At 38.9% G+C, this 27,893-nt stretch overlaps 2 protein-coding genes across 2 annotated transcripts; both read right to left on the reverse strand.

The window, feature by feature from the left end:
* Window positions 1-1,830: 1,830 nt before the first annotated feature.
* On the reverse strand, window positions 1,831-14,322 carry LOC4333344 (uncharacterized). Its single transcript, XM_015776253.3, has 19 exons — window positions 13,938-14,322; window positions 13,082-13,213; window positions 12,527-12,598; window positions 12,027-12,097; window positions 11,840-11,939; window positions 11,665-11,763; window positions 11,310-11,436; window positions 10,921-11,054; window positions 10,781-10,840; window positions 10,459-10,694; window positions 8,090-8,519; window positions 7,334-7,657; window positions 6,624-7,229; window positions 6,363-6,536; window positions 4,163-4,390; window positions 3,815-4,098; window positions 3,450-3,728; window positions 3,174-3,296; window positions 1,831-2,272 (listed from the first exon to the last, which is right to left on the reverse strand). Exons 1-19 carry the CDS (start codon window positions 14,094-14,096, stop codon window positions 2,140-2,142), a joined length of 3,771 nt encoding a protein of 1,256 aa, XP_015631739.1. The 5' UTR covers window positions 14,097-14,322; the 3' UTR covers window positions 1,831-2,139.
* Window positions 14,323-19,542: 5,220 nt separating this feature from the next.
* Window positions 19,543-27,887, reverse strand: LOC4333345 (lysine--tRNA ligase-like). The gene is made up of 17 exons (NM_001418356.1): window positions 27,685-27,887; window positions 27,508-27,583; window positions 27,203-27,277; window positions 26,942-27,107; window positions 26,755-26,848; window positions 25,819-25,904; window positions 25,416-25,498; window positions 23,524-23,604; window positions 22,808-22,933; window positions 22,441-22,723; window positions 22,097-22,193; window positions 21,835-21,991; window positions 21,354-21,497; window positions 21,204-21,272; window positions 20,648-20,791; window positions 20,479-20,549; window positions 19,543-19,871 (listed from the first exon to the last, which is right to left on the reverse strand). The coding sequence occupies exons 1-16, from the start codon at window positions 27,771-27,773 to the stop codon at window positions 20,511-20,513; spliced, it is 1,809 nt and encodes a 602-aa protein (NP_001405285.1). The 5' UTR covers window positions 27,774-27,887; the 3' UTR covers window positions 19,543-19,871; window positions 20,479-20,510.
* Window positions 27,888-27,893: the final 6 nt, after the last annotated feature.

The raw sequence follows: 27,893 nt of genomic DNA on the forward strand, positions 1-27,893 counted from the left end.
CTATCCGATGCTCAGACTATCCGAAATTTCACAGAACTTTGCCCTCTGTCTTTGGTCTTAGTGTTGGTCATAAAATATCGGACTATCCGATATAAGGTCGGACTATCCGATACATCGGACTATCTGAAATTTCTCAGAACTTCACTCTCGGTTTTGAATTGCTTTTTATTCCTCTTGAGTGAATTTCAAATCAGACTATCCGATGTGATCGGAGTATCCGATGACCCAGAGACTCCAAAACTCAATGGAACTTGAGTCTATGTGAGAGGATGAAATTCATGACTCAAAAATAACGGAATATCCGATATGACATCGGACTATCCGATCGATCGGATTGTCCGAAATTCTCCAGAATTTCGTTCTCTGTCTTTGGCTTGCTGGGGGGGGTCAAAAACATCGGATTATCCGATGTCACCTCGGACTTTCCGAGGTGGGATGAAAAGATTCCCTTCCCAACGGCCACATTTTGGGGGATCTATAAATACCCCCCACCTAACCCTTTTCTAGGGTTACCCAACTCATTCATTCACATTCACTTTAGGGTTGAGCTTGGTGCTAAGGTGCTTTGGATCTTTGAACTCTTCCTCCCTCACTCAAATCCCTCCTTGTTCTTTGTGTGGTGGATCTTGGTGGTTGTGGATTTGGTGTTTGAGGGCCTAGTGTGTGTTTCACTCGATCTTGAGCACTAGGGTTTGACCAAGAGTTGTGTGGTGTTTGTTATTCTTGGAGGTTGAGGACTCCTAGACGGCTAGGTGTCACTCCCGAGCCACCGATCTACGTGTGGTTGGCCGGGAGAAGTTTGTGAAGGTTGGATCTCACCTCCACAAGGAAAGAGATACCCCTTAGTGGAAGAAGGAGTGCTTAGTGCAACCTCTTGAGGAAAGGGTTAGCAAAGACCCGGCTCTTAGTGAGCTCCTCAACGGAGAGTAATATCCCCTCAAAGATTTGAACTCCGGGAACAACTCCGTGAACTTCATTGTTGGTGATATCTCTTCATCTTCTCTTTAGCTTTGCTTAATTGTGCTGCTATAGATCTATTCGCTGTTTGCGCTATACTCTTGTTTGTGTGCTAGATCTGCTTGTTGTGACTCTTTAGTGGATCAGACAGTCTGATCCAACATCAGACTATCTGATATTTTCGGATAGTCTGACTGTGGATCAGACTTTCCGACCCTAACTCAGTTTTAGCTTCCGTATAAAGTTTTAAATTAGCCTATTCACCCCCTCTCTAGGCCTAATTGACCCTTTCACAAACTATGTTCAAAGAGAAATAAATTTAAGACCGATAGGAGATTACAGATGAAATATGATATCTCGCGCTTTGATTATATGGATAAATATATGTTAAGTATTATAAAAATCATTCATATTTATGTTGAAAATATTGTGAAAATAATATGAAAAGGTGATTATTTGATATGCTTAAATATTGATTTGTAGAATTCGATGAATTGTAGATGATGTTGCATGCATGAGCTTTGTTTATAATTATTGCTAGTAGATGATGAAGTAGAATTATTGCTTGTAGATGATGAAGTAGCATATTTACATCTTAAATTTTAGACCTATTAAGTTACAACTATATAGAAAATAGAAAGTATAGATTTGCTCGTGCAAAAGAAAAATCTAGGAATATATCACGCTTAGTTATCTGGATGTATATTATTCCAATTTTTAAATTTATGCTAGTGTGCGGATGACGGTTCACCCATATAGGAGTATATTCTTTTCGAAACTTTTCCTATATATATTTTTTACAATGTACTGTACACTTGCATAATACAGCTCGTATTACAATATCCGTATGTGGCAACAGTTTTGAGTTACTGATAAAGAAGCAGACAGAACAAGGATATGCATATATATAAACAAATTACATAACATTTATTGCAAAATAAACGGAGAAAAACAAAACTAGTAACCTCAGCTATGTTCCTCTACAATTTAACCTCGGAATTATATATACATCCTTGCTGGTGCCAATTGGCGCCAACAAGTCTGGTAAAATGTCCTACGAACTACTCCTTTCTGCCGGTTCTTATGTTTCCTCCTTCCTAAGAAATTATTTCAGCCCTATCTTCCTCAAGTCCACGAACTAGCAAGCTGTTCAATGATCCAATGGAGAGATAACTCATATATCTATTTATCCAGTTTTAGATTATCGCAGAGATGGCCAAGTTCAGGCCTGGCCTCCATCCATGATGCAAATGTTGGCTCACGCAAAGATGAACAGTAGAGGTAGGATCGGAAGGTGATCAGGAAGAAGTACCGCCTGCAGTTAAACAGTTGAAATCATAATATTAATAATTTGGAAACATATTGGGAAGAGATTGACCATCTGGAACTGGAAACATATACTCCTAGGACACAGCCTATAGGATACTGTAAACATGTAGGACCGACCGTCTAGGATACTGCTACACCCAAACACAATGCTATACATATAGCTTGTATTTATTCAGCTCAGAAAAACCCAACATATTTCTTCAAAGAAAATGTCTCTTAGATTTTTTGTTACATTCCACAGGACAAGTGCTTTCCCCTTAATTTTGTGCAGTGTCATTCTTTTTGATCAAGCAACTGTTTAGCATTTAACTAAACCGAGCAACCTCCTGAAGTGACTATATCTTGGGTGCCCAAAAACTAACACTATTTTGATCTAAATATGAATACTTGTGCAATTTGTTTTCTAGTTTTTAAATTTTAGAAACTATGCTATATTTGTAGACATCCACTGCACGCATGCAGAGTGCTTAGTGTTGAAGAAATACACTTAAAGAAAGTGGTGGTTTTTGATCAGCCAAGTCGAGATTCCTTTTTCAATCCCTGAATATGAGTTCTCTAATGCATTCAAACTGCATATGAATAAAGTATCGTGATCAATTTTTTATGCGTGATTGTTCATATAACTGTTATGCTATCTACATACGAACTATGAAAATTGCAGTAAATACAGTAAGTACTTTGCATGATGCATAGAAGATTCTCATGAAATGGAGTGTGCACTCCGAATAAATTGCCGAAGCAGGACAAACTCTATCCATTAACAAATTTGCATAGTCAATTACTCAATACAAATGTAAATGCAAGGGGCGTGCACATTTAAACTACTGTGGCTTTTCTAAGCATGAAGAGAAAGCAGTGTAATCGAGAAAATCCTATATGAAAATTACCTCAAAGCTTTAGTGCCCATATCCATTAGATATGACCATGTCTCATCATCATCAAGTGAACAATCTTGCAGTGCCTTTCTGTAATGCATAATATCCTCCCGCAAATGCCCAGCACCAACACACCTTCATGAGAGATTGGTTTTCAGAATATGCATAGCAATAATCACACGAGTAACATCTATGACTAAACTAATATAAGTTCCCCGTTAGTTCATAACTATGATTCATTGATTAATTTACATAAATGCCTGAATGAAGTAAAAACCTGCACAATACCTGTCAATAACAGTGTCAACCTCTTCTTTGCATTTTGGGCCATGTACCAGTACCCTTGTAAGGTTTAATATGTCACGGTAGTCACCTTGCTTGAGAGCTATATCAGCTGATGTTTTGATAGACACACTTTTTGTAAGAGAAGTTGATATGAAGTGTGTTTCTGCTGTTTGTTCCATGATGAACTTTTCATCTGCTCCCAGTCCCAGGCATGTAATGGCCATTGCATAAGCAACACCACCATATCCTGTGTGTGAAATAAAGAGGTAGTACCTAGCATTCCTGTAGAGAAGCAAATCATTCTTATAGCCTGCAACTGAGTAACACAATTTGTCAAGCTATATCAAGTTGTGGATTAGGGCACATACTCATCAACCGACGATTGTATTGCATCTACATCAGAAGCTAATGCTTCTCTTTCCCTGGTGAGAGGTATTCTTTTGTAGTCGATACAGTACCCCTGATTTCTCAGTACACTATATACTTCAGCCGGTGTCATCACATCCTCCGTACCTATATGTTCCCAAAAACCTACAACACTACTTTGGCCTGTTGACGAGTTAAATTCTTCTTGGTGCAGAAGTAGCCGACCACCTTGTTGTTTAACTTCGGAGAGTATATCCTCCTTTAGTCTTGCCTCTATGTTTTCAACCTGCATAGAAGATCATTTAAGGTTTGCCATGAAAATAATATTTACATTATTGGAGGAAACTCACCATTGGCCCACTTATGCCAACATGCTTAAGAGTATCAACAGGCTGATCTAGTTCTCTCAAAACAAAAGGTGTTCCCTTGATGTAAACAACCACTTCCTCCCTAAGATCCGTGACAACCACCTTTTGAGGAATGCTTCTCCCAGTATCTTTAGAGCCCAAATATGACAGAACTTCTTTTGCTCCATCAACAGTTGGTGTCGCCATGCTATACACAGGGTATCCATCAACCTGAAAGGAATATTAAAAAATATAATAAGGTACATGACTAAGTAATCCTTTATTATAAAATCAGTTTTCTAAAAGTGAAACTTCCATTTAGTACATGCACTACCTCTGTTGCCAGAAGAAATGCAACTACTAATTTTCTTTACAACTAGTATAAGTAGCACACAGAAGTGAGAAATAGTATAGGTTTTCACACCCACTGCACGTAAATGAAATGAATGTTTAATCCAGAATTTCATGATGTGGCTCTGACATCAAACATCTTGAAATGCAAACATTACCAATCTTTTGGCTAACATCATCGCTCTTTATTGAGATAATGTAATAGCCATCTGTTCACAAGTATTTCTTTGAAACTGGATAATAAAAACAAATCTCAGTGGGATTAGGTTGGAATTGGTAGCATTTATTTTATTAGAAGTGATTTTCTTACTTCATCACAAGAACCATTGAAATGAGCCATGACAGTTATAGCAGTTCAACTGTGGTGTTGCATGATGTTAACTAGGATCAGCCTCACATTCTAGTGGGAGCATTGCATAGGCACTAGCTTGATGCAAGTTCATTTAGCAAACAGTAGCCAATAGGGATGGACATAGAAGAATGCAAGCAAATCGCATGATCCTGGCCTGACCCATGCTGTGGCTTTGGAATTGGATGGTGCAAAGGCAAGGTGGTGCAGGAGGGACAAATTACGACGAGCATGATGCTGTAAAAACCACCAGGGCAAAATTCATCCCGTTCCTTTTCGCAAACAAAAGTTTGCACTTTGGCTCTAGACTCTAGAGTCATCTAGAAATGGAATTGTACAACTCATACATCACCCATGATTGGGATGGTAAGCTGACCTTTACAGCTGGGAGGATTCGGTGAAAAGTAATGGAACAAGAACGATATTGTCCATAAATTAACACTTAAACACTGGAAGCATGAAGAGCGAAAATTCCCAGAATTTGGACTTTGAAGTGCAGGTGCTACCAAACTAATCTTTTGTCTACATCACTAAGACATGAAAGCTCTACTAAAGTCATGTGTCATATAAGATATAACATGAGTAAATTACGCTGGCGATATCTGAATTTGTGAGGTGGGGGTAAGTACACAAACTTATAAAGTGTTCATTTTGGTGTAAGAAGTGTAGTGCATGCAAACCAACTAACCAAGGCCAAAACGGCATACCGTAGCTAATCTTGATGAAATGGGTGATGATTAGGGCGCCATGTCATGGCCCACGTGCACATGTAAGGACCGTGTGTTACATGTTATATCAAATAACTCCTTGTTTTTGGCTTTTTTGTCCTTCATCTATTCCTATCCATACATTCTTCAATTATTTCTATACAATGTACTATTTTATTGTACAACCATCATGCATTATCATACGGTTGATTGAACATGTATGTTCCTATGACTCTTCCTCATTTATACATCTGCATGGCATCCTAATCACTGTCCAACTCCACAAAATTAACCATGGTGTGCAGCTTGGCTTTATTCGCATGGACTACATAAGTTCATGTACTAGAATGGGCATTTTGCAAGTCTGTAAACTAAATTGCAAATCAAATGGTCGAATGATAGAAGATCATAAAGAAGGCCAAACAAACAAATAAACTATTGCAATAGCATGCTTCCACCAAAGCTGATGCTCCATCAAAACATACTAAAAATATCTTTGCCACTGTTAGTGTTAAGCAGGAGGCACAACATCAAAGCTCCAAAATTTGGAAATCCTGTTTGTTACTGAGGCAGAAATATTGATGACTCAATTATGTTTTTGCAGAAATAACTGCACCATGGAGTGTAGACAGAAATATTTGTTCGCTACTACCAATTACCTATGATGGGTCAGAAAGTTCGAATGGCAGAGTTTAATTGGCAGAATTGATCAATAACATGAATAACTAGATTAAAAAATGCATATGCATTGAATAGGCAACTATTAAATGCAAATTTTTGTTACAAATAAAAATACCTTGAAAACTTGTGGTGCACCACAGAAGTTAATAGTGCTTGACCTTTTCTGTCCAGGAAAGAAGTACATTTTGAGTATTGATCCCTTTCCCAAAACAGAACCATTACGAGCTTTGACAATGGCTTCCATCATTACGTCACCTTGTGAAGGCTGAAAAGATGCTTTGGATTCATCCTACAAATAGTAAATTATAACTAATGGTGCCATTTCCTCAAAGGTGCAAAAATGATATTTTTGGTTAGAAGAGATGAGGATATTTACATTAACAGTGAAAAAACGCCCAGGTCGTAACCGTATGCTCCATTTCATGCTTTGGATCTCTGGCCTCTGGTGTATCCATGCTTTAAATGACATCTTTGCCTCTCCTTGCCCGCAGAAACCATCAAATGCTTCACTCCAAAGATATGCTGAGAATGCAACTAATTTCAAGTACCTCTCCAAATATTCAGCACCACGATTTAATGCAACCCTCTTAACTCTTTGCTCCACATGCTGTTGGTTAATTACTTTTGTGTACTGCAAAACAGCCTGGCGAATATTCTGTAAAGCCGAGCATTTGTCAATAACATTATCCAAAGTTTGTCTACACTCGATTCCGTTGTCAAATAATCTTGTAATCTTCCGCAAAACAAGTATGTCATCAATTCCAAATCTAGGATGTTGTTCTGTCACAGTATGAGGTCTTGGTGAACTTGAATTAAGGTGACCATTGTGATCCGTTGTTTCTTCTCCACTTGAGTAACCCAATTCATTTGGATCTTCATGGTTATATTCACAAGCTGGCAATCTAATAGGTCTGCCATGATCAATTCGCAATCTCAGCAGACAAGCAATCACAGTACCTGTAGTTGTTCTTCCCCTGCCCATCTACAAAAATCAGTAAGTTAAACTCAACCTTTGTAGCCTTTCATATAATTCAAGAGTTGCCTAACATAGAATTCTGGACTAATAAAACAAATGAAGTGCAGTACCTGGCAATTAAAAACAAATGCAGTATCCTTGTGAGCAGCTGCCACATTTAAGGTTATTGTGTCAAAATCTGAACTTTTGGGGGCTTTGCCATCAGTGATTGGCACTCGAGCATACTTGATTGGAAGACCTTCAGACTCCAGAAGTTTGTACACCTCCAATGGAGTCAGGACAGCTTCATTATTTACATTTTCCCATGCATCAAATATCTCACCATTGTCAGTTTCATGAATAACCATTATGGCCCCACTATAGCGTTCCGCTTCCCGTAAAATATCCTCCTTCAAACGAGCTTCCATTCGTTCCACCCTATCACGATCAATTCCCTGGTGTTGGTGCATTGTGTATCATTTAGACCAACAGAACAGTTTTGGGAATAAGCTCAACAGAGCACATGCTTCAAGTATTAGTTTATTAAGCACAACGAAACACAATAGTAGACAAGTATACAAATTCCAAAAACTGAACAAAGAACTAAAGTTTTCATAAAACCAGAATTAGAACAAGTCCTTTGGACAGTTACTTCAGATTAAAAGTTAAGTAGTTAAAAGAAACAAATATAGTTAGCTTAGCTATGGATATTAATATTCAAAATAACTTATGAGAGTTTTCCCATTGGTGCACTCTGATACATCAGGAAGGAAAAAAATTACAAGTCTATGTTAGATCAGGTGCAAAATTAACCTAGGGTTAGAGCAAATAATCTTGAGCATCCACTATGTTACAAATCTGTCAAAGCAACCAGACATGATGCATACCGTGTACTCCAGCATATTCTTGTATGGTCTTTCCACTTCACGTAGTACAAATGGCTTCCCATTTATATAAATAACTGGTTCTTCTCTCATATTATGCCACAGAATTGGTCGCCCTCCCTTGCTTGTACTAATACGCTGAATAACAGCTCGAATGCCATCAACAGTAGGGTTTGCAACACCATAAACCGGAAATTCAGGAATTTCCCTAAAATTAGGTGCACCCTCCACTCTTTCGGGTAAATGAAGGTTGTGACAACCTGGGCAGTGGTCACTTTTTAACACAGTTTGGCGTCCAAGAACTTCTCCATTTCTCATGGCAGCAACAATATCCATCTCATGAGGGCGTCCATCAGCATATTCAACAATTTTTGCAAGAGAGGGTTTCGAACTTGAATAACCAAGAGCGCCCATTGGATCTCTCCTCAACAGCCTGAAATTATCAAAATGTAAAAATATGAGTTTACTGGTTATGCCAAAAGACAAAAAGTTACTGATGCTCTTACTAAAATGGATAATTTTATACGGTGTCCTTGAATATGCATCATCATACACACTTTCCAGTGTTTTAAAAGCATGCAGAGTGTATGGTGGAAATAGAGTAATATAACCTTTCTGCTCTTTACCCTTTGACATTGTATGATTATAACATGAAATTTGCATCAGGACTCCACATGCAATGCATGGCTCATATGGAATCATGAAATGCCTTTGTACTCATGTGCTGCTACACGCTATAGTGGCTAAAGCAGGTTTCCGTGAAGCAACAACCATATGAAACAAAGCTATAGAAGCCAGTACATGTAGCCACACCACCTTGTCCTCTATGAAAACAATGACCTTTTAAACTTTAAGTAAGATTTCAGTTTACAGTTAAATAGGTGCATATGCACTATGTGCATAAAATCCATTTCCCAATATTTATATGGTATATTCATGCCTAGAAGATCCTTGTGATGAATGGTAAAATGCAAAATGCCTAAGTTGGAGAAGGGATCTGTTTTATCCTTCATTTCCTCCCTTATTTTTGAAGGACAGATATGGGAACACATCAAAGAACGAAGATGAGAGCACTTCTCTAGTGTCATGTATACAAAAAACCGTTTTAATATTAGGGTTCGCACAGTAAATTGACTGATTACATTTAATTAAAACAAACGCGGTAATTCTTCAAATACACACAGTAAATACGCTGTAATATTGAGCTATAAATCCATACCACTTATTGATCTCCAATATAAATTTCACAAATTACTCCTGGATTTTGTTTTCTTTTAATGTGGTAATCCTGTGCATGCTATAGACTAACTCCTGAACCACAAACTTCACCAATGTTGTGATTTCTCATGTGGTGCAAGGAATGGGTTGTCAAATTAAGGTTGAGGCCTTGTGACAGCTCTTGCTGTTATGAAGAGCTCAATAAATACAAAGTGTGAGAAGCAAAGATAAACATGGTCTCTGGTTACTGTAGTGATTTTCATATATCAATCATATCATATCATATAACTTGGATGAGATACGGCAGAAGTTATGATGATGACTCAGAAAGAGAGCATAGTACACTCATCAAGACAACTGTTAAAATCGAAAGTGTGCAAAGTATGACCTTTTTATCCATGCTTAAATTATCTCTTCATAAAGTTGAATTTGTAATGAATTAACCAATTTTCAAAAAGTTAGTCATGTCAATATTCATATTTTCAATGCCATATAGACTCGATAATAAAACTACCATTGTTGTTTAAGTAAAATTGTTTGTTCCAACTTGCATGTTGATCAAGAGCTAAAAGATTAGCTCATCTTTTACTATTTACTTCCAGTTCTCCAAGCCATAAAGAGGTGAGTTCAAATTAATTTGGATAAAACCATGATGGTAATGCTTATCGAAGATTACAAAAACACACACAATACTTTGAGAAAGATATTAGAGAAGGGAAAAGGAATAGGCAATGAGCCTAGCTCCATGAAATAGCCAACGACTACTTTTTCAATCCATGGTTTTGACACCAGGATGACCTGATTCAAGAAATGTCAGTGACTAATATTTCTTGGACACAAAGGCTGCCTAGTATTAATGCCTGTGTACCCTAGTAATTAGTCCAAACAAAATATTGAAGAAGCATTGAGATCTTATCTAAAACAAGATCTAAAATGAAAGTCCAGAATGTGTTACAAGGAAAGTAAGTACATATTGGTACACTGAATATAAGAATTCCACCTTACTTGTGAATAGTATAGTGATATAAAACAAAATGGACATGTTAATTTTTAAGAGCTCATCTCATGTATAAAAAACAGAACCATGTTTAGCCTGCATACACTCTTACAAGCTGTACATGGTACTATTTTTATAGTAAGGTGCCACGGCTCACCTTCGAAGAATGCTGTACAGTTCAGGCCTTGCTCTCATCCAATCAGAAAAACTAACTTCTTCTGAAAAGTTTGATTGTTGAGCAGAGCACACTGAATGAACATAGACAGCAAAGCATATGAGGAAGTAATAACGTTCCAAGTACTCAACAAAGAAGGAAAGTGATGCCTCCCGTTTCATCTCATCAGGTTGTCGAAGAATACTATTGCGGTATGTAGCAATAGCCTCTCTTAAGTTCTGCCATAGTCACAACAAGTCATAACAACAAATATATTAATATAGCTGTATTAAGTTAGTATCATGAAGAGCATAAAATGGTATACCTGCATCGTGTCACATTTATCAATAACTTTGTCAACTTGCCTTTTTCCTTCAACACCACCCTGAACAAATGAAATCAAAAAATGACCACACTAAGTGTCTAATGTAAAAGGGATATGAATTAACAGATCCAGGATATTACCTCCAGAACTCGTACCAAGCTCCTAATGACAGAATATTCTCCTCTGAGGATAGCTTCTTCTGAGCTAGGCATATAGTCATCTACATCATTTCCAGAATGGAAGACTTTCCCGATTGAACTTGTCCTAGGGATACCTGCAGCCAATAGCACCCGGCACAACTCAATATAAGAAAATTCAAACACGAACCTACAGGCACAAAATGTAAGAATATAATGCAAAAGATATCTATGATGTGCATTTAGTAGATTTGTACTCAGTAAATACAAAATCACCACATGATGGTTCAAAATAGGCAACAGTCTGTATGGAGAATTCTGTTTATCAATCAATTGTACATATAGGTAGAAGAAGCAACAATATCACCAATCAAATTACAGTCTGTACTTACCTGATGATCCTATCCGGTTCAGATAAATCAATGTTGCTATAACCATACCAGTGGTTGTCCTTCCCCTCCCCATTTGACAATTAAATATGATTTCAGTTTCTATATCAACTTGGGAGATTCGGCGTACCTGTTAGAAACAGTGGAGTTCAATGTTATGCAACTATCATATGAACCAAATTTCAGTATACCATATTAATCACAAGGAGTCTATAGATGATTGAACCCTGGTAAATGTGGATCCTATCAACTGTGCAAATTAGTTTAAACCTTTTCCAACTAAACATAAAAGCTCGCACATAGGGAAACAACAGTAACATGCAGAACTAACAGTTCAAAAAAAGCATACAGAACTAACCAGATTGTCAAAATCTCCTTCTTTTGGGGCCTTTTCATCAGTAATAGGAACACGCTCATAATCTACAAGGTATCCTTGATGCTGCAACTCCTCATATACCTATACAAAGGAAACAAATTCTCAAAGGGACTAAAAATAATAAAACAATATAACCAAACCTTGAATCTATTCTTACCTCAAGAGGGGTCTTGACTGTATCAGTTACCACTGACTCCCACTGGTCCACCATCTGACCATTTGGCAGCTCATCAGTGACGAGGATCTTATTACCATATCTGCTCCATCAAATATTCAGGTAAAACAAACAAACAAACCTCTTAAGAGTAAATACGGGTAGAAAACAATATTGGCAGCCGACGTACCGTGAAGCTTCCTGAAGAATATCTTCTTTCAGGCGAAACTCCATCTGTTCCACTCTTTCCCGGTTAATTCCCTACAGTAGTAGTACATATACCAAAAAAAAAAGTTAAAATGGAAAAATAAAATGATAATAGAACAATAGTAACTTCATGTGGAATCAAAGTTGTTTTGAAGGGATAGGCCTTCTCAATATGGTTCATGTTTCTATAGCCTTGAAAACATATCTAGAATTACCCAAATCAAAATGAGATTTAACAGGAAAAGCATTCCAAGTCTGCAATAGCACTAATGCATCATCATTCCTTTAAGAAACAGAGCTATATATTTTCCTGGGTCTCAGGACATCTGTATCATAACTTCTGCTGTGGATGTTTAGCAAGAAAAAATATTTTTGGTTTAACACCTTCATGGACTTCTCATACAAAAACAAGAAACATAGAGACATACTGCATACACACTCTAGGCATGACTAGAAAAATTCAAGACAAACATCAAAGAATACCGTATATTCAAGGTTTGAGAAGGGCCTTTCAACATCTCGCAGAACAAAAGGGCGACCATTGATGTAGATAACCTGTACAACATTGGTGGAAATTACAACTTACTAAGTTCCTTTTTTGTCAAACATAAAATAAAAAAGATATAAGGTACTACTCTATCCTATTATAGGGAGAAGTAGTATTTGTTGTAACAAGGAAAGGGTGTAACCTGTTCAAAGGACACTTACTGCAAGCTAAGCAAACTGGTCCAGAACTCACTTGAAATTTGAAATTTACATACTGTTAAGGCATGCATGTCAAGTTATGTAATTTCCATAAGTACATATTACTTAGAAACCTTTTCATATATTTTTTTAAGAAAAATACACACCCTCTTCTCTATGTTTTTTTATTTATTTATGCCTACCTACTGAGAATTGGAAACGGATGTTCTAGACAGTTCAAAATCCATTGTTCATTCCAAGTTTCCAACCTTTTGTAGTTTTGAAGTGGTGAGCATAATTTAATGTTCTTATGCTAGAGATGCTTAATTTTCTATCAGTGACCAGTGTTCTTACCGGCTCCTCGCGAAGACTATGCCATAGAACCTGGGTTTGTTTTCCTTTCTTTTGTGCTCCAATGTGATTTAACACATTTACAATTCCCTTCATTGTCGGCATTGCAACACCATGAACTCGTAAAGAACCCGCCTGAAAAACAGTTGGCAACAGTGAGTAAATGACAGAAAATTATAGATGATTGAGAACCCAGGCTGTTGCTGAATCTTTACTGGATAAAAAGGACACAAGAAAATTACAAATTGGAGAACACATTTTGTAGGACTATTCATTCAAGAGTTTATAATAAACACGTCAGATGGATTGTTTAGTTCATACAAAGTTCCATGCGGCCTTCACATTGTTTTTCTTTAAATGTTATATCTTCTATCATCGAAGACTATGATGCCTTAGCAGAAACAGCCCAGATAGATATGCATTGGAAGTGTTAATGCTCATGTTCATCAGTGTGATCAACAAAAATCATCAAGAAATCCAAATGCAATTTGCATAGCATTAAGTGTTAACATTCTTGTACTAATTTATTTTGAGATTTACATTTACTATTCTGAAAACAAGTAAAGGCACTTCCGGAAAGAACACCAAAATTATCATAGGATGCGCACATAAGAATCGGTCATGCTGCACAAGGTTACCGATAAAGCAGACAATCAGCGCACAAAACATGTAAGAGACATAAACAGGCAAGGCAGGTTTCTTCCGTGGTCGTGAAGATTGGAGCCAAAAATTGCTGCAGATTCCCGTCGCGAACGCATGGAATGGGGGGGCCAGGGAAACCAAGGAATTCGCGGCGCGCGGCGGACTGATCCGGAAACCATCCAGATTATTACTAGATTAGGAACGAGGAGCAACGCACCTGGCGATAATTGGGCGCGCCGTCGATTTGCGGCGAGAGGCGCTTGTTCTGGCAGCCGGGGAAGTGGTCGCTCTTGAGGATGGTCTTCTTCCCGAGCACCGAGCCTCCCCTCGTGCTGATGACCTGCTCCGGCGCCACCTGCTCCTCCACCGCCTCCATCCGCCACTCCTCTCAATTCCACGCGCACCCCTCTCCGTCAGCCCCTGCGCCGCGGCGCATGCAACCAGCACAACAAGATAAGCGTAGGCGGCGGCGGCGGCGGCGAGAAGCGTAGGCGGCGGCGGAGGAGGAGGCGGAAGGCGATAACGCGGCGAGATGGGAGGATGCGGGGAGCGGGCGGCCAATAGGCGAGGCGAGACGAGGCGAGGAGATGAAACGCGGAGGCGAAAGGGGACGGTTGGGGTAGCGAGGCCTTGCCTTATAGGAGTACTACGAGTTGGCCGCAGGCCGCAGCTGCAGGAGAGGCATGTGGCGATGGGGATGGATAGATAGGCTAGGCAGCAGTGCAGTGCAGTACAGGCTCTCTCTGTCCCTATCTCTATCTTCTTCTTCTCTCTCCCTGGCTGCTTGCCATGTGTTGCAGTACAAGTTTAGTACTGCTACTGCTGATGCTGCTACTCCAGTTTCCGGATTTGCGATTTTTGCTCTTCTTCCTCCTCCTGGCCACACGAGATACGCGTGCCTGATTAAGAACGGCTACTAATCATCAAGTTGTGTGTTAGTAGTTTGTTAGTTTATTACTACTACTACTAATTAACTCCCTGTGTGTTCATTGATTAGTAGTGATTATAACAAGGTAGGACGACTAGTTGGGTGTATGTGAAACCGAGAGCCGTTTTCGACGAGATTGCAAAAGGGATCTCGAGTTCGAGATCGCGTACTAAAAAGCAGCGGTCGGTGGCAGAAAGTCCAAACCAAACCCCCGCCTTTTCTCCATCCTCGTTTATCGATAGCCACCACCGCCGTGGGCATATTCCCGGGCCTTTTCGGGTTGGCTGCCGCGCTCCCGCGTGATCTGCTCGCGGGCGACAGAGGGGAAAACGGCATATCCGGGCGGTGCCGCGGCCGTGCGCGCGGCATATCCGCCCACCGTGGCCGTGGCGTGCGGGGCCAGGTCAGGTCAGGTCACGGCGCGTGATCTGGGCCCGGGCCCCGCGGATGGGGGAACTGATCCGGTGGTGGCGCCCCCGCGCGCGGCTGGTGCTAATTCCGGGGGGCGCGTCACGACACGGCGCCGCGTCAGCGTGCGGGCGCGCGTGCATGGCTTGCTTGGTTGGTTGTTCGGTTTCGCTTGCTCACGTTTTCCTCCTTGCGCTTTTCGGATTGTGACGGGCGACTTCCCCGGACCGGCCGTCCGGCCCCATCATCCTTCTTCTCGGGCCTGTTGTTTAATGGACAGACGATTTGCGTCCTACTGTACAATCCCGTTTACTAATATATAAAAAGTGCTCCATTTCAACTAGTATGGTGGTGTTTGAATCTTACGAAGATAAAGACGAAGATAAAAATTAAGTGTTTCACGTAAAACGAGGTGGTAATAACATATAATTAATTGAGTTTTAATTATTATAAACTTGAAAAATGGATTAATCTGATATTATAGAACAACTTTCATATAGAAAATTTTCGCACGAAACACACTGTTTATCAGTTTGAAAAGCGTACCACGAAAATCCAAAACTTTATCCACTGCTTGTAGTGGAAACGAACTTATAAGAGCAGGTACAATAGCATACTATTAGCCATATTTTAATGAGATAAAAGATGAGAGAGAAGGCAGTGGGCTATAGATTTGTAGCCAGCTGCAGCACGGACTCCAAGACGCAGTGTGTGTATGACAGGTGGGACCATATATTAATAGTATAGTAAGTAACTATTGTATTAATTGGCTATTACATTGGCTATAGATGAATTGGAGCTAATAGTGGGCTATACTATTAAACTTACTCTAAGGCTGTGTTCAGAATACTCTTCTACTCCCTCGTTTTGTGTGCGTGTTTTCCCAATTGCTAAGAGGTGGAATAATATGTTTTTTTAAAAAAGGTCTATAGAAAAGATGCTTTGAAAAATCATATTGATTCATTTTTATTTTTAACTTATACGTAACTAGTTACCCTCTCCGTTTAAAAAAAAAACAAACCTTGAACAGGATGTGACACATCCTACCACTAGAATACTCCCTGCATTCTATAATATAAGACACAACTACTTTTAAAAATTGTTTTCATAATATAAGACATGCATGCATGCATGTCATTAACTAGCACACATTTTCCACTAAAATATTATTATTTAAATCCTCCACCATCAAGATCTCTAATTTTATTAGGTGCATGCGTTCTATTTATTAGGTAATCTAAACGATGAGGTGATAATAATTATTTCTTGATCTTTAGGTTAAGGGTGGTTATGTCTTATATTTTGAAATAGAGGAAGTATGTCACAACATGTTCTAGTTTTAGTTTTGTTTTTCATGAGACGGAGGAAGTATATGCTGATTATTTTTTTAAAAAAATACATAATTTTTTAAAATAAGATGGATGGCCAAACGTTAGATAAAAACCCAAAAAATAAAATCTTTATGGGAAGAAAGGAGTAATTAGGCTGCGTTCAGGAGGAGGGGCTGGGAACCCCTCCTCTTTGGCACGCAAAACGATGTTCACATTAACACGTGATTAATTAAGTATTAGCTATTTTTTTTTAAAAAAAGATCAATATAATTTTTTAAGCAACTTTCGTATAGAAACTTTTTTGTAAAATAAAATTTGAAAAGCGTGCATGCAGAAAACGATGGTGGGGAGTTGGGAGTTCCCAGCAAAGAACGCAGCCAAAAGTTATCTTGTTCTCTATGCGGGATGAATGTGTTAGGTTCACATGCATGCAACTAGCAAGACCCGTACGATCGACCGGCAATCCGGCATGGACAACAACAAGCTTGATGGACAGTGAGGCATCAAAGCTTGATGGACCGTGATGCGAGCTGCATGATCGATCAATAATAGGACCAAAAAACACACGCTGAATAATGTTTTTCCACGAGGAGATGAGACAGCCTTCGTAACCGTGAAGGAAAGAGCCAACCGCGAATCCGCAATGTGCTGCGTGTCAGAGAGGCCACTGGGATCGAATTATGGACAAGAACGCTTTTTCTATGGCCCTAGCTACGGATGGAGCTTGCACCACAAGTTCTGCACCGACAAATGAGATCTCCACTTCTCCGGCCACTACACTTGGCAGTTGGCACCTTTCTCCTGTCCCCACGCCCAGAAAAGCAAGTGCAAGTCCTTCCCTGTATTAACAATTATAGACTTTGGGGTAATCAATGTGCACGAATAATTTGTTATGATTAATAACCTATCCTAAGAGCACCCGCAATGGTAAAGTAAGTTGCTATCTATAAAACATGTACATCTCAGCAATAGACTAGATTAATAGTAAACCACTTCAATGGTATGTCTACAACGGTATCTATAGCTCTCTAATCCATTGTCTCGTTTTTCTCTATAGACTATCTCCAGGTTAGTAGATAGTTTTGCTCTCTCTCTTCATTTAATCTCTTCCAAGTAGAAAAATATGCTGACATGGATCTCTTGTAGAGAGCCTATAGATAATCATTGCGGGTGCCCTAAACAGTTAACACTTTTTATGGCTAAACCAAATGTGTTAGTAAAATAATTGGTTGGTTTGAGGGCCTTTTATAGGGTGGTCACTTAACTCAAAAAGGCCTAGTATTAATTAATTAGAACACTCTGATTAAGACTGATCCTGATTTGCATATATACTAGAATATTGTAATAGTGGAGATCAGTATATCATCACTGACATAAATTACAACAACCATGTATAGGTGCTATTACAAAAGATTGCTAGTTGGACATACGAAGATTAGCATTTGTTCTCTGCCGATGAAGCATCTATGTTCCACTCAACAAAAGGTAGAACATTTAGATTAAGAATATTGGAATTGGACATCTTTAATTGGAAAGGATATAGAGCTTAATTGCAATTGTACATAGAAGTGAATTCCACCTCAACAAGGGTGAGGATGTGCGCATCCATATGAACTACCAACTATTCCTCTCTTTTTTTCCCCTCCCTGTCCACGTACCCAAGCACTCATCTATCTCTCCAACATCCCATCAGGCGTTCACAATTTCATGAGATCTCACTCAAATTTTACATATTTCGAGCATCTCAAGCAAGTTTGGAATGAGATCTTGAGGTTCATTTCAAATGTTTTTGTTCAGAATTTTGTGGGGTTCTTTTTCGAAATTAGCAAAAACAAATTAATGTCTTGTTGAGGCTCCATATTCTCAAGTTTCGAATAAAAATCTGGATGGTTTGAGGAGATGTAGATTCTTGAAGAAGCTATAGCTGATAGAAACTCTCTCAAACAGGGCTATATACCTAACTTTATTCTTCTTAACAGATCTTTTATACATAGTACATTTGTGGTATTCACATCTCTTAAAGGTGCAACTGCTACAAGCTCCCACAGTGTTATATACTAACTTCATTCTCTTTAATAGAACCTCTTCAATTAGCATTTTATACATGGTATGTGAGTGGTTTAAGCCACTGCTATGTCCCTTGACCATCTACTACTCAAATGCCAACTTTACACTTTATTATTTTTGAATGTCTACTTTTGATATTTCCATTCTTCAATTCTGTTTGTAAGCATATATTTGCAAAGTTGTTTATCACCACCATAAAATCCTGTAACAATGCGTGGGGTATCAATCTAGTTTATCTTACAGTAATGAACCCAACGACTCATGGATACATCTATATTGAATAAATACACGAATCTTTTAAAAAGGGGTCTTTTATCCAATATGATTTCTCATTCTCCTTAATAAGGTGGTGTTTACATCCAGGGACTTAACTTTAGTCCCTATCTTTAGACACTAATTTAGAGTATTAAATATAGACTACTTACAAAACTAATTACATAAATAAAAGCTAATTCACGAGACAAATTTTTTAAGCATAATTAATCTATAATTAGAGAATGTTTACTGTAGCATCACATAGGCTAATCATGGATTAATTAGGCTCATTAGATTCGTCTCGCAAATTAGTCCAAGATTATGGATGGGTTTTATTAATAGTCTACGTTTAATATTTATAATTAATTTTCAAACATCCGATATGATAGGGACTTAAAAGTTTTAGTCCCATCTAAACAGGGCCTAAGCCTTTTATTGGCGCGTGATATGTTGTAGTGTACTACGTGAGAAGCTGGCAAGATCAACAGCCCCAAACGTTCCACTTATTTGGGAAATAAGCTAAACAACATATTTGTAATTATATGTGTTCGTAATGTCTAAAAGCAAAGGCTTAAAAAATAAACTTCGATAAAAACAACCTCAAAATCAACTCCAAATTTAAGATTAAAAATTTAAATTTTAGCTGATAAGCATAAGAAAAAGATGAGAGGCTGCAATACTACAGGTCGCTGCTATCAGCATCACATCGATTAATTTGCACATTCCCTGACCGGAGCAGACGTTCGACATTCTTCAGTCGGCCAACCAATGTTCTCCAACCAAATCAATTGGTTTTGCAGAAATAAACATTAATTTACTGAACAGGGAATTGTGCGTCAAAATTCCAACAACGTAGCATCATCTTTCCAGCTCCACCCATTCCAAAATCAATCAAAATTCAAGACCGCAAATAACGCGCTATCATTTTCAAGTAAGGCCACAGAAATTGCACAAACTTAAGTCATCTTATAAGTTACGCTTGATATCTTTGCAGCGAGATTAACTGTTTGCTTAACTGACCACCAATGTTCTCCAAAAATAAAGTACAATAGGACATGGAAACCTCACATGCACAATTAAAACAAAATTATAAGTTTCCTTCAAATCCTCCATCTCGAGGGCCAATTGAAATCCTCTCAGTCAGCATTCAGTCTGCTTTAATCTGCAGCATAGAAGTACAGTTAGCACAATGGCATTTGACAAAGGGCGGGCAAAATTCTACAGTTGAGGGATATTCCAGTCTTTTCCTTCCAAAATCTACAGATGCATGACAAAAAAACTTTACAGTACTTGTTCTTTTGGAACGAGATACTGTGAAATGTTTCACATACCATTCAATAGACAAACTTGCATCCTAAATCATGTCCAATGCAAATATAGTTTCTCCCAACCAAACATTGACATAATGGTATGTTGAAATAGTGAGGCACATTTCATTCATTTATGACCATAGTTCGACACAACCCCCAACCAAACATTGACATAATGGTATGTTGAAAATAGTGAGGCACATTTCATTCATTTATGACCATAGTTCGACACAATTGAATCAGTGCTGATTGAATAAGCGCATGAAACCCTGAGCTTTACAAAGTTCTGTTATACGCATAATGCTACATTGCTACTAGCCCTAAAAAAGTGCATGGTTTTTATTATTGTCCTGGATATTTAACATTTTAGAGAACATGTACAATATGAAAATTCATAAATGCTTAAAAGGGCAAAAAACATAAAGAATTACTTTGTGATATAGAAGTATATGGACGTACCCTTCTGACAGGTTCCTGCTTTGTGGACATATCTAATCTTGAGGCTTCATAGCCGGGAATAGAAGAACTTCCTGAATTTGCATCAAAAGAGCATTTTAAATACCTCAACTGAATAAAGACCAAATAAAAAATGCCAGGAACAAAAGTACAAATGAAGAAATAATTAGACCTTGATATTCTGAGAATCAGTCAGCAACATTGTAAGGCGATCAATTCCCAATCCCCAACCACCAGTCGGTGGTAGGCCATACTCAAGGGCTGTGCAGAATGTTTCATCCAATGCCATAGCTTCATCATCACCAGATTGACGATCCTGGCACATAATATACGTAAGAACATGTACAGTTTTTCAGCAAGCCACATAGGAAGCTAGGGAAACACCATGCAACAATAAATCTGCCACTGGTGTAAGGGTCCATACTCTGTTTGTCTGTTTGACACTTCATATCCCACCCTTCCAATGACTTACCACTACTTTTAACAATGCAAACACAAGTGTGTGTATATATATGATGGATCCAAAACTCCCAAGCATAATGAGTACGCTGGTTAAAATGATGGACCAAAATATACCACATATGGGAGTAGGTTGGTTTCCAACAATTATATACTATGCAAAGCTATTTAGATGTTCCAAAATACCAAAAATAACTCGAAGCTTGGGAGCAGGCTGGTACCAAAGAAAAATATACAATTTGCAAATGTTCACAAAATCTAACAAGTACCTTTAGTTGTTCCTCAAACCGTTGCCTCTGAACAACAGGATCATTTAACTCTGTATATGCATTGCACACCTAAAAAATGGATTTCATAACACTGTAAGGAAACAGAAAGGAGGACAAGTATGAAAGTATCAATGAAGACTTAGTATATACCTCATGCTTGTTAACAAAGAGCTCAAACCTCTCAGTCAATCCAGGTCGAGACCTATGCCACTTTGCCAATGGACTCATTATCTCTGGATGGTTGATAATAAACGTGGGATTCACACATGTCTCCTCCAAGAAATGGCCAACTAGCTGTTAGAGCAGAGCATATACCTTATTAATTTGGCTAAGGAATACCAAAAGGGAAACAAAAGCAAAAGGTATATTAAAATTTAAGCAAATAGCTTCAGGTTGGATTTTGCAATATACCCCAGATCTTTTATTTGTTTGTGAGCTAATGTGAAAATGTTCAGAAATGTACTGTACATTATGGAAGCAACAAAAAGGATTACACCGGACATTCTTCTTCATATCAAAGTGGCTAGCTTATCATATATGTAAATAAGATATTATAAGATAGCAAAATCACCTAACGAAAATCATATCAAAATACAGTGTAAAAAGAATGTGTAGTGGGTAAAGAAACAACCTTATCAAGCAACCGTGTTGTAGTCTGGGGAGGTGGGCATTTGACATCATATTTGGCACAGGCATCTATCAAATACTTGTTTGCTTCATCACTTGAGAGATCTTTAGGTATATTGAGTTTAGCCATAGCCTCTAATTCTTCAATCATGTCTATCTTTCTGCAGCAAGGTAAAGGCAAAGTAACATTGTAGCAACTGAACATTACCAGTTAAAAGTGCATATAGAGCAATACATGTAATCCAAATACATCCCAATGTCTCTACCTGAAGGGAGGTGTGAAATCAATCTCTATTGGTGGTTTCTCAACTCCGTTAGCATGATATTTAATCTTGTAGCCACCTGTCAACTCCTTAACCATACCTGTCAACCATAAAATCAGATCATTAGATAAAATGAACAGGCTGCTTCATGTTGATTTCAGTAAAAACAAGATAGGACGGCAAAAAAATGATATGACAGAACAATAGCAAATCATGAATTGCCTACGGAACAAGGAAAATGCATTTAGGTCATTTTGCAGTTGCATACAAAATTGACATGAAGATACTATTACTTCCTAAAATAAAAAGAAAAAAAAGATGTTTCAGAGACATCAAGAGATAATCACCAGATAACATGGTTTCAGTAAGCTCTATCAAGTCATTGTAATCTGCATATGCCATATAAAATTCACATGTTGTGAATTCAGGATTGTGCGTCAGGTCAATTCCTTCATTCCTGAACTGCTTCCCAATTTCATAAACACGATCCAGCCCCCCAACAACCAATTCCTTCAGATAGAGCTCAGGAGCAATACGCATATAAAGCCTCATGTTTAACTCATTATGATGTGTGACAAAAGGCCTTGCAGCTGCTCCACCTGCAATCATGTTCATCATTGGAGTCTCCACCTAGAAAAGACATAGAATATTCAGATTTGAAGGACTGGAAGAATATACAAAAGAAGAATAACAGAATAGATTGCACAGGCCCACCTCTAAAAAGTCAAGACCATCAAGAAATTTCCGAATAAAAGAGACAACTTTTGATCTTGTCTTGAAAATATGCCTCACTTCATGGTTTACCATGAGATCAAGATATCGTTGACGATATCGGGTTTCCTGATATCACAAGACAAACAATTGATAATCAAATCGCTACTAAGCACCAAAGGCAACAAGACAGATATATAATTGATAATCACTGAGTGATCAAGCTACTTAAAGCAACCTGCACCAAATTTATGATTTGCTCATGTAAATTAGAAATGCAGATTTTTAAATAGAATGAATGCATGAGATAGTCAATAAAATTGGACAGATTTCTATTAGCATGCCAAATATGGCATTCATGTCAGCAAATGAGTTCACTAATTTTAAGAACATTGCAAATCTCTCTTAATGGACTAGACATGCGCCACCTATCCACTTGTTCAGATAGAATCTGATCCCATGATTAGTTCATCCACCTGAATCTAACTTTGCACTAAATTGCATAGCTGCCTCAATCTAAATTTAAATGATTTTGTTGTGCATACAACAAAGCGGATCACATATGCACATCCAGAACCTTAAAATCCGCCTAGATATTTGTTAATTATGATTAATCACACTACCGACAATGTATTTACTTGCTGACAAAGAACTCACAGTAATTAGCATTTACATAGACAAGAGAGGTCAATCAATAATTATACGGAGAATGAACAAACCTGGTCCCTCAAAACATACTTTTCGATGTTCCTACCCATTCCTGGAGCCCATGGAGTGGGAACAGCACTTCCCTCACTCTTCTGTAAAGATGTATACAATACATGTAAATGATCATGTAGACTACATTTCAACAAATATAATTAGCATAAGAACTTGGAAGGAAAGCAAAGGGTCAATGGTTGGGTGTACACGAAATATTTTGATATCTCAGAAGCTTGGCATGCTGGACTCAGCAGTTGGGTGTTTTGCAGTTCAATCGTGCATGCAAAATGCCAACGTTCAATCCTAGCATCAAGTCAAGCAAGCATGGCTCACTATATACTACACACATGCAAGTGCAGGACACGCCCATACTCCATGAGGTGATGGACAAATTATGCATTTATCTATGCCTCTACTAGTCCTAGAATGCGTAGCACGTAACAAATGCATAAACAGGTGTGAGTGAGTGTCTGTATTGCATTGCACTTGAGAAAAGAAGCTAGGCAAATATGAGGTGCATTTGTGGGTTTAATCAAATGACCTGTCTGGGGTCTGCAAACCAGAATAATGGCTGTTGTGCTTTCTTGTGCTGCTAATGTGTATGTGACACCCAGAAAAAGAGAAGGCATCGCTACGCAAAATGTCTTTAGTTTCAGTCATAATTATTTGGGTCAAGTCCGATTTACCCCCTCAACTATCACAGAAGTACGACTTACCCCCCTTAACTACGAAACCAGATATTGGACACCCCTAAACTATTCAATCCGGATACTTAACCCCCCTGGGGCTCTTTTTTAGGTGGTTTCGATCTAAAGCTATCACACATGACAGTCCAATATGAGGGAGGAGGTGCATCATCAGCAACATGCTTCTCCCTCTCCATGGGACCCAGCAATCAGTGGCATGCACTTCTTCCTCTATCCTTTCTGTTCCAATCTCTACCCAAGCCTGTGTAAGCACTAGCTCACCTGCAGCCCTCAAGATCCACAAGACGGTTGTTGTCATACGTACATGTAATCAAGCTAGATAGTTCTGAAAAATCACTCTTTGAAAAAAAAAAACTCCAAGAAATCAAAGCTGCTCTCTCATTCGCACATGTAATGAAGCGGAGGTGGTCTGTGACGACCATGAGACAGCCGGGGAGGACAAGCTGCCGTCCCCGGCGTCCCCGCTCCACGGCCTTCGGAGCCAGAGTGTCTCCGTCCTTGCTGGTGCTTCAGCTCCCTGGCAGTGGCGGCTAGCTGCACCTGCTGCTGTGCAGCTGCCATGGTGGCATACTCCGGCAGGGGCAAACATATGCTCCCCACAACCACCACGAACTGTTGCACGGGCACACTGATGGAGGCGAGGCGGTGCCAGCGCTGCTATGTCCCGTCGAGCACTCAAGCTCGGCCGTCTCAAGCAGGCCGGAGCACTGCTTTGAGGCGCTTGTCCATGGACTTCCTCCGAAGCAAGGAGCACTGAGACTAACGAGGCAAAGGATCTGGCAGTTTGCAGCCCATGCCTAATGTGAGAAATGGGAGAATGGGCGGAAGAAGACAACTAGGTGGATGACAATGTGGGCTAACATATTTTTTCCTAAAAACAATTGATTGTTTTTCTGACTGGGTTGCCACATGGTCAGATTATTGCCACCTGTCTGCCACATAGGACAAAACCACCTAGATTATGTTTAGGAAGGTAATTCGTACGGTTCCAAAATTTTAGGGGTGTCAAATGTCCGGTTCTATAGTTAGAGAGAGAGAGGGGGGATGGGGGTAAATCAGACTTAACTCTAGTTATTTTATGGTCTCTATGTTAGTATGTACAGATTTAAATATAAAAGTTCAGATTAATATGAAGTAAATTGCTCTGAGATATTAGGTATATCATCTGGAAACATCTCTTCCTAAAAAAATCTGATTCTCACCTGTCGAGGCATCATATGAAGGCATGGGGAGAGCACAACAATTTTCTTTGGGAATATACTGAGCTCCCCTCTCTTGCTCTTTCCTGGTATTCATCAAAATTGAGAAGTCGTCATTATCAGACACAGTAAAACAATATAAGAATTTCCAGTAACCATCAAACTATTTATACTCCTAATTGTTTTAAAACAAACAAACTGTACAATCAAGTATGGGCATAAGCTACAAATAAAGTTTAAGTTATTTATTAAATAAAATTACAAACTCAATCAGATAAGGATCCATGTACTCAAAATGTCCTATTGGCATTCCAACTGAAAGAATATAAGTACCTACTTAATTTTGATGTTGGAACATCTGACTATGTAATAATTTCAAAATGAACTTGAATAGATGCTTACAAACCTGGATAACCACATACACCAACAATATCACCTCGTTTCAGAGTAGAGTGAAACTTAATGAATTCATTATCTTCCAACTCTGAGGTCCTATATCAGGTAAAATCAGTTAAATCATTAGTTTACTTTTTATGAGACCGACAACAGTAGGCAGTAACCGGCGTAGTACTTAAACATGAGCGAAATGATAGCCACTAGATAACAACGATAGCCACAGAACCGTTAGTCAAAATAACAAAAAAGAATGCACCTTTTTGTTTGTTTAAACATTATAACTAATAGAAAATTGCAAGTCAGCAAGCCCCCAGACTTTATGAGATATGGATTGTATGCAACCTCGTGTATTTTACACTTTTACTATGTACAAGCATACATACTGTTATGTGCATAATCATGAAGCATATTACCCAAGTTGGGAAAGCATGCAAAAATAACAAGAAGAAAAATTCTAAGCATTAACATGTACAAAACAAGAAGAAAACCCAACTATGTAAAAGAAGGGGGGTTTTGTGCATAATGTGATTATTGCCAATACGGACCACACATAAGTAGCCAGCTATGCCAAGCATGAGTAGCACCCGGCGTACTATTGACACATTTGCAGGAAGATAATAAGCTACAGAAACCTTGCTCTAAATCTATGACATTCATCACAATCCATGGCCTAGCATATGTTTATAAAGTTGCAGTGAGAATTCTTTGGCAATAAACTTTATGAAATTCACCAATGTTGAAAAATATATTTAACTGATACAAACTTTATGAAATTCACCAACATTAAAAAATAGATTTAACTGATATGAAAATTAACCAAAGGATGCATTTTAGTCAGGCATATCTGCACATAGTGAGATTTTAGTGAAATGCTGAAAGTGTCTGGGAACAAACCAGCTAAATGGCATAAAAGGTAAGCAATACAGTTGAACAGACAAAGTTTTACCTGGCATCAGCAAAAACTTGAACTTTCTCACCACCACCATAAAGATCATAAAATAAGAGCTTGGAAGATTGCGCTCTCTTGGTCATGATCCTCCCTTTAATAAAAAATAATAATAAATACAAATCCCACCCAAATGTATCTCTAATCAACTACACTATCATATCTAGTCAAAGAGAACGAAAAATACCTGCTAGGCACTCGGTGACGTCAACAAGCTTATCCCCAACATTCATGCTCTTGTATTTCTCAATATAATCGGCTACGGTAATATTAGCCAGGAACTTATGGGGATAGGGGTTTACACCCGTGGCCTTGAGTGAATCAAGTGCCTTGAGGCGATTCTCATAATATTGCTGCAGCAAGAAACACATGTCTGAATTTTCCTAAACAAAAGAATTCAATACAACAAATAGCACAGCAGCACCAAAGGGGCATCAATATCACATACAGTGGGATCCATTTCCTCATCGTCGGCGGCAGATTCCTTCGGGGGCTCTCCACTAGCAGCTGCTGTTGCAGCGGCCTACAAAATTTTTTTTAAAAAAGGGTGTATATATATTTAGAGCTTAGCAATCATGATATGGAAAACTCTTTCTCACACCCTAGCTGCAGAGGTATATCCGTATCTAACAAGAGCAAAGAGTGTTGCTTGTCACATTGGCATCATCTACAAATGAACGCATCCAAAACTCGCTCCATAAAAACAACACTGGAAAAAAATCGGCAAAGGTTAAGAAGTTCAAACTGCTTCACCTTCTTCTTCTTCTCTTCCTCCTTCAACCGGCGCTCCTCCTCCTGCTTCTTCCTTTTCTCCTCCCTCTTCTTGGCACTGCACCCGCCACAAAACTCATATTAAACAAAAGCCACACTACGGAGGAAAAAAAAACAATAAGAAGAAATGCCGGCTGCGTGCGCGATGAGAAAGCGCACTTCTTCGAGAGCTGCTGCGGCTCCTCGCCGCAGCCCGCGGAGAGACCCGCCAGCTTCTCCTCCAGGCCCGACGAGCCCGACTCCGCCATGCCGCGCCGGTCTCCTAGGTTTTCCACTGAATCGAAAGAGATCGAGGAGATGAGGCTCGCGAAGCGGAGGCGCAAGGGAGAAGGGGGGTTTAGCTAGGGTTAGGCGACGCTGCCGCCGCC

This window comes from Oryza sativa, chromosome 3 (assembly GCF_034140825.1).
Source record: "Oryza sativa Japonica Group chromosome 3, ASM3414082v1".
In the NCBI taxonomy this organism is placed as follows: Eukaryota; Viridiplantae; Streptophyta; class Magnoliopsida; order Poales; family Poaceae; genus Oryza; species Oryza sativa.